The sequence below is a fragment of the Glycine soja genome, chromosome 19 (assembly GCF_004193775.1).
Source record: "Glycine soja cultivar W05 chromosome 19, ASM419377v2, whole genome shotgun sequence".
Taxonomy (NCBI): Eukaryota; Viridiplantae; Streptophyta; class Magnoliopsida; order Fabales; family Fabaceae; genus Glycine; species Glycine soja.
This window is the reverse complement of record NC_041020.1, coordinates 30,854,641-30,868,544: the sequence shown is the minus strand read 5'-3', so window position 1 is coordinate 30,868,544 and position 13,904 is coordinate 30,854,641. Positions and strand designations below refer to the sequence as shown.

General features: G+C 42.9%; 1 protein-coding gene across 1 annotated transcript; it reads left to right on the top strand.

Annotated features, from left to right (window-relative positions):
* Positions 1–4,162: 4,162 nt before the first annotated feature.
* Positions 4,163–4,774, top strand: LOC114398728. Its single transcript, XM_028360890.1, has one exon. The coding sequence runs from the start codon at positions 4,163–4,165 to the stop codon at positions 4,772–4,774; it is 612 nt and encodes a 203-aa protein (XP_028216691.1).
* Positions 4,775–13,904: the final 9,130 nt, after the last annotated feature.

Sequence of the window (13,904 nt, the reverse complement as noted above, 5' to 3'; positions counted from 1 at the left end):
GGATCTCAAGTTGCTTAGATAGCAACTTGTTTTGTGCCAACAAAGTGTCGTGTGATGTTAGTTCCAACAGACTCTTCTTTGTGGATTGATTGGTTCTGTCCCTCAGGATGGCATGATCACTGGCTGACATGTTCTCTATGAGCTCCGTTGCTTCTTCTGGGGTTTTTAGTTTTATTTTTCCCCCAGCAGAAGTATCTAGTAATTTCTTGGTTTGTGGTCTCAACCCATCTATGAACATATTCAGTTGGATTGGCTCGGAGAATGCATGGGTGGGAGTTCTTCTCAGTAAGTCTTTGAATCTCTCCAATTCCTCACTCAAGGATTCATCAGGGAACTGATGAAATGAAGATATTGCTGCCTTCCCTTCAGCAGTCTTAGATTCTAGAAAGTACTTCTTTAGGAATTTTTCCACCACTTCTTCCCAGGTTTTAAGACTATTGCCTTTGAATGAATGGAGCCACCTCTTGGCCTCTCCTACTAGTGAAAATGAGAAAAGGCTAAGTCTAATAGCTTCATCTGGTACACCGACAATCTTAACAGTATTGCAAATCTCTATAAATGTTGCCAAGTGTGCATAGGGATCTTCATTGGGTAATCCTTGAAATAAATTCCCTTGTATTAGATGGATCAAAGAATGTGGGTAGGTGATGTTGTGCGCTTGCACTTCAGGACGTGCAATGCTAGTGAAAAATTGTGGTACAGAGCCACTTGAATAGTCCTAAAGGGTAGTCCTCTGATCATGCTCATCTGCCATGTTAACAGCTTCAGAATAATGATTAGCGGATTCCCTTGATGATGGTGAATCAAGTGATAATGAATCAGAAAAATGAGTCTCCTCCTCAAGAATGGATGCAACTGTTCTGTCTTGCAACAGTTTCCTTCTCCTCTCAGCCATGTTCCTTCTTAGTGTAGCTTCTATTTCTAAGTCCAAAGGAACTAAAGTGTCTGTAGGAGATCTATGCATAAACAGTACTAACAGAGTAGTGGTTATCCAGTTCAATTAGAGAACATAAATATAACTTAAAGAACAAATATTCACAGAAACAATCAAAGAATAACAAATAAAGAATAGACACCTAAAAACGAGCTAACTTCACAAATAAAAAGAAGTTCCCCAGCAACGGCGCCAAAAACTTGTTCACAACCAGCAAGTGTACCGGATCGCACAAGTAGTATAAAATCGTAAGAATCGAGTATCGAACTCTCGAGGAACTTGTGTTATCTGGCAAGCTATTTCGATAAATAGGTGTCTGGTATGAAAATATGACTGTGGTTATGAACATGTATTTAAACTATCTAGGCAAAAAAAAAATGACGCAAGAGAAATACTGTGTAAAAACAAGTAGAGAATGCGTTGGTCTTCCTCATAGGTTCCTGATGCTAAAAAAGATGTTCTCTATTTAACAATGCTCATGCGTTCCTATGTTGTCTCCTGGACTGCTAGACCCCGATTCCTCATGATAGCCTAGCCTAGTCCTGATCAAGCCTCATCCGCAGATTCCTCTTGTAAAACTAAACTCAACCAAGACCGCATTAAGACACACATACACAACTAAGTTCTTCTACCCCGATTCCTCGTGATAGCACAACAACTTAGTCCCGTACTATCAAGGACTTTAGAATCAGACCAGTTTCCACTGTTAAATGACCCTAACAAAGCATGCATCTACGTGATCAAGGTAAAAGCACACTGGAATGAAAAGCTGATAGCAAAGAGAACACATAAAACATCATTACATAGATAGAAATATATTTACATCAGGTACCTACATGGAAGATCCAACAAAGGATTTAGCTTTCCATAGTCTGGAAACCTCCTTTACAACAAAGAGAAGAACAAGATGAAAGACTGCAAAAACACAAGTGGTGAGGATGTCTCCTTCACCTCTAGGATCTCACAATCACTCACAAACTCATCTCAAGCTCTCAGAACGGCTTCCACTTCGAACTCGCGTCTCTGTAGATCTTCACACAGCAAAATCTCTCAGAACCCACTGGAACTTGGACCTTTCTCTCTCTAGAACCTTCGTGCATGCAGAGCTTCTCAAGAAAAGTGCTAAACTCCTTTTGCAAATCTGATTTCAGGCTTAAATAGGTGGCCTTGTTCATGCTCATGTGCTTAGCGCAGATCTGGATCGCTTAGCGCGCATAAGTGGATTTTTGCTTAGCGTGCTTGTTTCGCTTAGCGGATGAGCTGAAGTGGTGCGCTTAATGACCTGGAGCGGTGCGCTTAGCGAACTTGACAACTCATCTTCTTCTGGATTCTTCCTCGCGCTTAGCCACTGAAGGTTGCGGTTAGCGAATTCTCGCTAAGCCAGCAGCTTGGCTTAGCGAAAGAATGAAAAACAGCACTTTGCCAAAGTTGTCTATTTAACCTGAAATTGAGAGAAATTGATTATTCAACACACAAAACAAAAGTATAAATTATCTATTACCTATATTTAACAAAAATTACTTATAGTATTACAAAACAACCATAAATTGGGAAAGTTTGATACAATATACACAGATTTTATACACAAAATTTAGTCGTATTCATCGACTAACAGGCACACCTCTTTCTTTAATGTTCACACAATTATAAATACACAACCTTTTCCATTTGATGTGTTCCTTCTCGCACTTTCTTCTATTTTCATTCTTCTGCATATTTATTTTTGTTGCGATTAAATGATTTGACGCAGATCCAACAATGAGTCTTGTGAAAGTAGTGATACCGAGGACCCGGATGTTGATTTTGAGCAACTAATAAATCAAGCCGAGAAAGGAGAAGATGAGGATTGGGGGCTTCCCCCAGATTTGAAAAGAATGGTGGAGCAAGAAGAAAGGGAAGTGAAGCCACACCAAGAGGAGACAGAGATTGTGAACCTAGGCATTGGCGAAGAGAGGAAAGAGGTCAAGGTCGGCACTTGCATGTCCACAAACGTCTGAGATGAGTTGGTGACTCTGTTACGAGACTACCAAGACATCTTTGCATGGTCCTACCAGGATATGCCTGGGTTGAGCTCAGATATCGTGCAGCACAAACTACCTCTGAATCCCGAGTGTTCCTCGGTAAAGCAAAAACTAAGGAGAATGAAGCTCGAGATGTCCCTAAAAATAAAGGATGAAGTGAAGAAACAATTCAACGCTGGTTTCTTGGCCATTGCTCGGTACCCAGAATGGGTCACCAATATCGCGCCAGTCCCAAAAAAGGATGGGAAGGTGCGAATATGTGTGGACTATCAGAATTTAAACTGAGCAAGTCCAAAGGATAACGTTCCTTTACCGCACATCGACGTTCTAGTAGATAACACGGCCAGCTTTGCCCTATTCTCCTTCATGGATGGGTTTTTGGGCTATAATCAAATATAGATGGCACCAGATGATATGGAAAAAACAACCTTCATCACTCTATGGGGAACTTTCTGCTACAAGGTGATGTTCTTTGGGCTCAAGAACGCTGGGGCAACATACCAGCGGGCCATGGTGGCGTTATTCCATGACATGATTCATAAAGAGATCGAGGTCTACGTGGATGACATGATCACTAAATCAAGGACCGAGGAGGAACACCTTGTCAATTTGCGGAAGTTTTTCGAGTGACTGCGTAAATACAGGTTGAGGCTGAATCCCATAAAATGTACTTTCGGGGTTAAATCCGGAAATTGCTCGGCTTTATCGTTAGTCAGAAAGGAATAGAGGTAGATCTAGACAAGGTAAAGGCAATCCTTGAAATTCCCGAGCCACGCACCGAGAAGCAGGTTCGAGGTTTCCTAGGAAGGTTGAACTACATCGCAAGATTCATATCACAGTTAACCGCACTTGCGAGCCTCTTTTTAGATTGTTGCGTAAAAATCAGTCCATCCAATGGGACGATGATTGTCAAGTAGCATTTGAGAGGATTAAGCGGTGTCTAATGAATCCCCTTGTGCTCGTACTGCCAGTGCCCGGAAGACCTCTTATCCTATACATGATTGTATTAGATGAGTCAATGGGGTGTGTGCTAGGATAGCACAATGAGTCTGGAAAAAGGGAATGGGCTGTCTATTACTTGAGCAAGAAGTTCACGGCATGCGAGATGAACTACTCTTTGCTAGAGAGGACGTGTTGTGCCTTGGTATGGGCGGCTCACCGTTTGAGGCAGTATATGTTGAATTACACTACTTGGTTGGTGTCCAAAATGGATCTCGTCAAGTACATCTTCGAAAAGCCCGCTCTCACTGGACAGATACCTCAGTGGCAGGTTCTGTTGTCAGAATTTGATATTGTCTATGCCACTCAGAAGGCAATAAAGGGAAGTGTCTTGGCAGATTACCTAGCTCAACATCCCATCAATGATTATCAGCCTATGCATCCCAAATTCCCTGATGAGGATATCATGACCTTGCTTGAGGAGGAAGTAGAAGATGAGGACAGGGACAAGTGGATCGTGTGGTTTGATGGCGCGTCGAATGCACTAGGCCATGGGGTTGGGGCAGTATTGGTTTCTCTGGATAAACAATATATACCTTTCACAGCTAGGTTGTGCTTCGACTGCATGAATAACATAGCAAAGTACAAGGCATGTGCCCTTGGGATTCGAGCGGCGATCAACTTCAGGGTCAAGTTACTCGAGGTATACGGGGACTCGGCATTGGTAATTCATCAGTTGAAGGGTGAATGGGAGACCAGAGACCACAAATTGATGACTTACCAGGCTTACATCAAAAAAATGATGGAACTCTTTGATGATATATCGCTTCATCATATTCCTAAGAGGAAAATCAGATGGTCGACGCCCTTGCCACTCTAGCGTCCATGTTCAAGGTGAGCCTGCACGGAGATTTGCCGTACATCGAATTCAGATGTCATGGTGAGCCAGTGCATTGTTGTCTGATAGAAAAAGAGGAGGACGGTAAGCCATGGTACTTCGATATGAAATGATACATCAAAGACAAGGAATACCCGCTTGAGGCCTCTGACAACGATAAGAGGACATTACGAAGGTTGGCGGTCGGTTTCCTCCTGAGTGGAAATATCTTGTACAAGAGAAACCATGACATAGTGTTGCTTTGGTGTGTGGATGCAAGAGAGGTTGAACAAATGCTAATAGAGGTGCATGAGGGATCCTTTGGTACGCATGCCAATGGACATGCCATGGCCCAAAAGATTATGAGAGCGGGGTATTACTAGCTCACTATGCAGAGCGATTGTTGCGTTCATGTGAGGAAATGTCATAAGTTCCAGACCTTCGCTGATAATATTAATGCTCCTCCTGTACCATTGAATGTCTTGGCAGCACCTTGGCCATTCTCTATGTGGGGCATAGATGTGATCAGGGCCATCGAACCCAAAGCTTCCAACGGGCATCGCTTCATCTTAGTCACCGTTGATTACTTCACCAAGTGGGAGGAAGCAGCTTCATATGCTAGCGTGACTAGGAATGTGGTGATCAGATTCATTAAGAAGGAGATAATCTGCAGATATGGGTTGCCCAAGAAGATCATCACTGATAATGCCACCAATTTAAACAACATTATGATGAAGGAAATGTGTGAGGATTTCAAAATCCAACACCATAATTTCACGCCTTATTAGCCAAAGATGAATGGGGCAGTTGAGGCTACCAATAAAAACATCAAGAAAATCATTCAGAAGATGACTATGTCATACAAGGATTGGCACAAGATGCTCCCCTTTGCATTGCATGTGTCGCAACATGCCCTTTTGCGGGCGAGCGAGGGCGAGGCTCGCGGGTGCGCTTTCCAAAGGAGGAAAGATGCGCGGAGTCGCCACCAACGTTTATTTGTGGAAAACGTCGGAAAAACCGAAGGAAACCGGTCAAAATGAAAATTCTAAGTTCGGGAGTTGTATTTACGCTTGAGGAAGGTATTAGCACCTCTCACGTTTGTCTCAAAGGACAACAGCCTATTTTTTAGAATTGTGGAATTGTGTTATCTTAACTTTTGTTTCTTTTTATTTTTTGAGGTCGACAAAAGCGGGGCTTTTGCTCCTACGCACCCTCCTTTGGAGAGGAAATCAGACCTACGTAGTTCTTTCTTAAGCGTGAATCAAGCGATTCTTTTTACTTGAAAGATGATCATTTTAAGGCGTTGGACCTTAAAAATGATCCATTTTACTTGGTAAGAAACTGAAATGATAAATTTTCAAAACCCTATTTTTGTGGACGAGCTTGACTAGGCGAGTTGATTTTAGCCTTAGTTTCACTTTAGTCATTAGTCAATTCAATTAAGAATGAGAAATCCCAAAGAGAAAACGTCCGATTGTTTTTTCGCTTTATTTTACTAAAAGGCATTTTTTGATTATTATATTATTATTTTACCCCTTTTTTTTATTTCCAACGTGGTTACGGCACGACCGAACGGTCGGAATTCATTTTAACCGAAATTAACGGATGATACAATTCAAACGATCGGTGGAAATTTATTTTATTTTTAAATTAGGCGAGAAATGACTTAAATAAATGGCTTAAGCACGTCAAAAGGGGGTATAAAAAGCGAATGAAAACGAGAATAAAAATACATGAAACAAAATGTGGACCACCACAGGTACATAAAATGAATTGAAAAGCTCGGTTTGAAGTACTTACCCGTTGAAGACTGAAGAAAACGAAGAACGAACGATGAATATTTGAAGAACGATCGAGAATCTTCGCGTAATTACTCACGGAAACGTTACGGAAGCGCCTCGGCTTGGATTTTTTTCACGGAAACAATTTTCCTCAGCAAATTTAAGAGAATACGAAATGCCAAGAAGGTTGAACCCTTTTCTTCTTCACTCCTCCCCCTATTTATAGCAAAATAGGGGAGGAGCTTGCCAACCAGCTCGCCCAGGCGAGCTCAGCTCGCCCAGGCGAGCAAGGTTGCTTCCTCCAGAAGCAACAGGCTTCTGGAGGAAGGATCTGGAAGGCCCAAGTGGGCCAGATTGCTATTTGTACCCCCCATTTTTACTAAATGCACCCCTCCTTCTATTTTTTTTTGGTAATTCTTTTTTCGTAACGTTACGAAACTTCACGAATTTCGTAACGATACTTATTTTCCTTCCGCAAGGTTACGAATCCTTACGGATTATGTATTTACTCTTTTTTAGCTTTCAAAGAAGTTATGGAAACTCACGGATTACGCAAAAACACCTCTTTTCGATTTCCGCCACATTACGGAATTTCACGGATCGCGTAAGCCTGCTCCCTTTTGATTTCTGACACGTCTCGGGACTTCATTTTTTGTGCAACAAAGGACGCCAAGTAATCTCAAAGCGGCTAACCAAAGGTTGCATGTCATCAAGTAATAATCCCCGGACGAAATTAGGGTATGACAGTTGCCCCTCTTTACTTACCTTTTATCGGAGATAAGAGGAAAGCAAAGATAAGACACTGATTTCGTCCATCTGGCCCTTTCCGTGATTAGTCCATGACAACTCTCGTCTCTACTCCTTCTTTTTCTTTTCTGCACAACACAATACAAACAACAACAAGAACAACAAATATAATATACATATACACTTTTGGGAAAAAAGAAACAATCGGGAACATAACAAAGATCACATTCCCAGTCAAGAGGATCCGCCCTTGACGATGAAAAACTCTGGAGAATGGAGGATTGCACTCAGCAATAACTACACATGGCTCCAAACTCGTGGGTGGACGACGCATGAACGAAAACGCAATTCATGGGGGTCCGAAAAAGGGTTGAGAATGGAGAATTGCACTAAGCAATCACTATGCATGGCTCCAAACTCGTGGGTGGAGGATACATGAACGAAAACGCAATTCATGGGGCTCCGAAAAAGGGTTGAGAATGGAGAATTGCACTAAGCAATCACTACGCATGGCTCCAAACTCGAAGGTGGAGGACGCATGAACGAAAACGCAATTCATGGGGTTCCGAAAAAAGGGTTGAGATTGGAGAAGTGCACTAAGCAATCACTACGCATGGCTCCAAACTCGAAGGTGGAGGACACATGAACGAAAACGCAATTCATGGGGCTCCGAAAAAGGGTTGAGAATGGAGAATTGCACTAAGCAATCACTACGCATGGCTCCAAACTCGAAGGTGGAGGTCACATGAACGAAAACGTAATTCATGGGGCTCCGAAGAAGGGTTGAGAATGGAGAATTGCACTAAGCAATCACTACGCATGGCTCCAAACTCGAAGGTGGAGGTCACATGAACGAAAATGCAATTCATGGGGCTCCGAAAAAGGGTTGAGAATGGAGAATTGCACTAAGCAATCACTACGCATGGCTCCAAACTCGAAGGTGGAGGACACATGAACGAAAACGCAATTCATGGGGCTCCGAAAAAGGGTTGAGAATGGAGAATTGCACTAAGCAATCACTACGCATGGCTCCAAACTCGAAGGTGGAGGTCACATGAACGAAAACGCAATTCATGGGGCTCCGAAAAAGATGTTGAGAATGGAGAATTGCACTAAGCAATCACTACGCATGGCTCCAAACTCGAAGGTGGAGGACACATGAACGATAACGCAATTCATGGGGCTCCGAAAAAGGGTTGAGAATGGAGAATTGCACTAAGCAATCACTACGCATGGCTCCAAACTCGAAGGTGGAGGTCACATGAACGAAAACGCAATTCATGGGGCTCCGAAAAAGATGTTGAGAATGGAGAATTGCACTAAGCAATCACTACGCATGGCTCCAAAATCGAAGGTGGAGGACACATGAACGAAAATGCAATTCATGGGGCTCCGAAAAAGGGTTGAGAATGGAGAATTGCACTAAGCAATCACTACGCATGGCTCCAAACTCGAAGGTGGAGGACACATAAACGAAAACACAATTCATGGGACTCCGAAAACGATTGGTCGGCAGGACCGAACGATCCACCGGGTCTTTCCACCTACAAAAGCAAACACGCTTTTTGCAAAGAAAAATAAATCATTCGCGAGAGCACCATATCTGAGAGAAACAATATACTTGTGCTAAGGGTAATCTTCCTGGTAATCGAGAATGAAGGGTAGGATGTCAACTTTTAGCTTTTAAATGAACATGCAGGGGAAACATCGGGCTAAGCTGAAAATAAATCACTCATAGTGTATAAAACTCACAAGGCAAGTGTTTTATCCTATTCCCAAACCATAACTGCACCATGACTCTATTTTGCACATGACTTCCTATCGAATCAAAGATCAAACGTACGATCACGGACCAATAGGACTTTCTCGAGGGTGGCATTTTTGGAGAGGAAGCTGGGTGTTTCAGTCTTTTCCTCTTTGTTCATGTGGGGTGGGATATTGCCAGTCGAGAATGATTTTGAGTGGCAATCTGGCTTGAAGAATCTCTGTCCTCTTTCTTTCATTAATCGAGAATTGCTTCTTTTCCCTTTTCACTTCCCTTCGACCTTCGACCGGGAATCTTTCCTCTTCTTTTTTGTTCTTTTCTTTATTTTCATCTTTTTCTTTTTCTTTCTTTCCATTTCTTCTTTTTCTTTCTTTTCACTTCTCCTTCCCCATCCTTTTCTTTGGGAAATCGGGTTTTAGCATTCTATTCGCTCTCCCTTGAGGAGATTCCGCTGTCCTTTGCTTTGGGGGAAAGAATGAGGATTCCCTTTTTTATAGGCCAAGGTTCAAAAAGATCTAAGGTTGTCTTTCAATGGGGTCTTTTATCGTGTGAACCCAATCTTGATATCTGGGGCGAAACAAATTTGGGTGTCAAGGTGTCGATTTTGGGCCGAGCTTCCACATTGTTCCATAAGGCACGCGTGACAATGATGATTTGAAAACAACGTGCAAAATTAGTCATGGCTACAGCCAGGTGGACACTCAAGCATCCTGTTTATGGCATTGTGATACTACGGTTGGGAATTTACACAGACAGACCCAACGTTTCCAAGTTATGTTCTTTCATCAGTTCAATGAATTCGTCCATCCTTATCTCGGTTCATTCCGGAAAATAAACTCTTAGCATCAGTCCCTTGTTTTCAGAAGATACGTTTGCTCTTTACGAATGATTTATACTTCTTAACTATAACATGTCGACCTTTGCGGTCTTTCTTTCTTTTTCCTTTTTGTTTCATTTTTATATATTCACAAAATTATACACCTATGGTCCTTTATGAGGAAAACCTTTCTTTGTACATCTATATTTTCATACATGACAAACTTTTTCTGTACACGCATTGGAACTCTCTCTCTTTACGTCACACGGTCAAACCCTATTTACATTCAAAGATCTTTTTCGTTTTTATCCAACACACACCTATGGTTTATACAAAAGTTTCTTTATATACACTCGTTGTTCACACACACAAGAATTTCTCTACACGTATTTTTTTATACACAAAAAAGCCTTTTATACACACCTTCTTTTTACACATATGTATAAATAAAAACCTTTTTCTTTTCTTTATGAACATGACTTTTATTCACAACGCTTCTTTCTTTTTATTAGGATTTTTGGTTCATTTTACTTTTAGGACAACGTTCCTAAATGAAAAATTCTACGCGATTCCGGAATTTCAACAGACACTATTGACAACAACGAAATAAATACTAACATAACAATTCAAATGACATGTATCCACAAAACAAAAGTCAATCAAAACGAAACAAACGTTAGTCCCTTAGTCAAACAAAAATAAGGTGATATATACCAAGAAAAATGGAAACAAAAAGAAATATGGACCAAGGGATCTCCCAATCATGTGGCCCCGCTTCCTCCTAAGAAATCAAGTAAATCGGCCATCCCTTCGTCCTCGCGGGCCTCATCTGCCTCGTCGGGAGCCTCTGCTGGTGCCTCTGCAGGTGCCTCTCCTGCCCGGGCCTCAGGCCAATCTCCAGGCCATGCGACCTCTGCCCTGAACTGGTCCGGAGTAGGGCACGGAAAAGAAGTAAAGCCCTGGCTCTGCAGGCTGAGGCTCATCTGATAAAGACAATCATGGGTCTGTACATGTGCCCGGTGGTTGGCCGCCTGTTGGCGAACCAAATGCCGCAAATACTGCTCCGTATCAAACAATCCGGCTGGGCCGGCCTGATGAGGTGGCGGTGCGTCTGCGGCCTGCGGAGCATCCCCCTGGGCCTGTCTTTGCGTGCAATACTTCTCAATAAAGGCTCGGGTGATGGGCGGCCGAATCACCTTGCTAGGTGCGACAGGGACTCCGAACGACTGGCAGAGTCATGTGATCAAGGCGGGAAATCCCAGGGCCCTGTTGGACTTATCCGGGTCCAGAGGGTGCCTGGTAGGCGCCATACCTGCAAATATATAGATGGCATCAGCGATTAGCTGAGCCACGTGAATGCTCATCCGTGTCAGGATGGCGTACACCAGCTGACACTTCGGCAGGGGGAGGTCGGAATTATGGCCGCTGGGCTGGATGTTGCTGAGCAGCAAAGTCATCCAGATCTGAGTCAGGGTGGTCATGTTGGTGCGCATGATCCGCACCCGTCTCCCGGCAGCAGTCTGGGCAAAATCCTGCCCCGGTATACATAGCAACTGGGCAATGGCCTCCTCATCGAACCCATCGGACCGGTTCCTCCTCTGGCCATACTCGCACTCCTGACCCTCTTCCAGCACTAAAGGATATCCCAGGAGCTGGCCGATAGCATTTGCATCAAACGGGATCCACTGACCCCTCACCCAAGACCTCATATCTCGCACGCCCTCCTTGTAGGCCAAGCATTGGCATAAAATTCGAGGACTATGTCTGGATCGAACTTGGCCATGGGGGTAACCAGTGATGCCCACCGCCGGCGAACTATCTCCTCCTGGAAATCGGTATACTCATCGTCCCTGAGCTAGACGCGTCGCTCCCGGAGAAATGACCATCCCTTGATGGCCTCGAAGCGCTGCTGGTGTTCAACGCTCCTAAAGCGGTGACTATCATACTCGGGAGCGGAACTAGTTCCTTCGGCCGCTTTATCCTTCCTGGATCTCTTTGAGGCAAGTTTCCTCGGGGCCATTTCCTGCGAGAACAAACATTTGGAAGTTAGTTTTACAAGATAATGCTTATCTTAACGCAAAAATGTCGTGCCAACCTCCCTGATTTAGACCAAACTCATGCAACCCATTTATGCACACGCGCATGTGTAGAAAATATCCTATTACTCATGTCAACATACAAGAGCATCAAACATATTCTAATTGCCACACACCTATATACATTATGAAAAAAGAAAACACACTTCCATGCTCAAAGTGTTGCGTCAAACTTTACACCTAATTTATATCCTAAACATTTGCTATCACAAACTACTTACATACATTTGAAGTACACCATACAAATTTTTACTGTTTCACTCATATTTATTTATATGCATATTGGAAAGCTAATTACATCCTGCACATATTTGCATTCAAAAAGGCATTCCACACTATCATACATTCATTTAGGAAGACAATCATTCACACTTTGCTAGGAATTTCATGCTCCTTATATTTACCTATGTATACACACTATTGCAAGGTGTTTTCCACACTACCTCTATGTAAAGTATCAAACATGGGGCAGCCCAAATTCGAGCAAAAACTCTCACAGGCAAATCCTAATTTTCATGTTTTTCTAATTCTAAAACCAAATTTTGGATTCCTAGCCATAAGCATGTTTCCTTGCATTGAAGCTACAAGTTTGGGTTCCTAAGCTTGGAATTGCATTTGGGCACCTATTTTGAATCTCCTATGTTGTACCTACATATAAGAAACAGTCCCACTCTCCCAATTTTTACAAAATCATATTCATACATCATTGGGGCATTTCACCGAGCACTTGGTGAGCGCATGTTTGGACATAAATTGCAAGAGGATGGGGACAATGTGGCATGCCCCATTGCTTCAGAATACAGCATAGGCCTAAGGCCTTCACATTCAAATCCTCAACTCAAGAAAACAAGCATAAAAACAAACCAAAACTGCCCCACAAATATAATCACATTCTCACAATTTGGAGCACCAAAAGATGGAGAAAATATACCAATGGGAAGCTAAAAACATCAAGGATTGAATACTTACTTGTTGGAGTGAATAATAACACCAAAAATGAAAGCAAAAGGCAACCGAAAGTGGCTTGAGGGAGCAAGAACCGCAAGCCTTCGTGTTCTTTCTTTTGAATGAGGGGGGGAAAGTTTTTGGATGCCAAAACATTCCCCTCCCTCGTTTTTATAATTTGGGTGCAGGGGTTGCTCGCCCAGGCGAGCTCAGCTCGCCCAAGCGAGCTAACCTGCCATTTTTTTTTTTTGAGGGGAACATTGACCATGTCTCCTCCTCCCTTACGGGTTAGCATTTGCCTACTTGAACCTACTTAAATTAGAATTAGGTGTCGATTACTTATTTAAAACAAACAATAGTAAAAGAAACTGTGAATGCAAAGGATACTGGGCTGCCTTGCAGCGATGTTCTCTGCTTGTTTAGTGCCGGGAAGGGGCAACGATCAGTCGGTCGTGACCCTATCCCCACTTGCATCCGTCCCTATGTACCTGCAAGTAGGAAACAAAATCCGTGGCCAATCGTGTCCGGTCATCGTCTTACCTTGGTTGATTTCCGCAGTCAACTTGTCTTGACTTCTAACCGTGACCTAAGAAGGCCCTGCCCCTGTTACCACAAAATATGCATGTGTATGTGCATGTATGAATGTTCCTAATGCGATGACTTTATTTTAGTGAGGGCTGGTTAGATTCAATTTTAAATAAGCATTTGGGGCACCCCATACACCGAGCGAAGAGGGCTCAAGTTATAACAAATCTAAAACACAAGGTTTGAAAACAAAGGGAGGACTGAAACCACGCCCATCTTTAAAGAAATGAGACAAATACAGTGAATGGGAATCCCTAGAGGAAACCAAAAAGAACGAGAACAACTCAGAAATAAAAAACATGCAACGGTCCTCTCGCCTGCCCCAGACTTCAAGCGTAATATCGTTTAACTACATCGGAGTTCACGGGCGAGGGCAGCTCCTCGTTATCCATGTTGG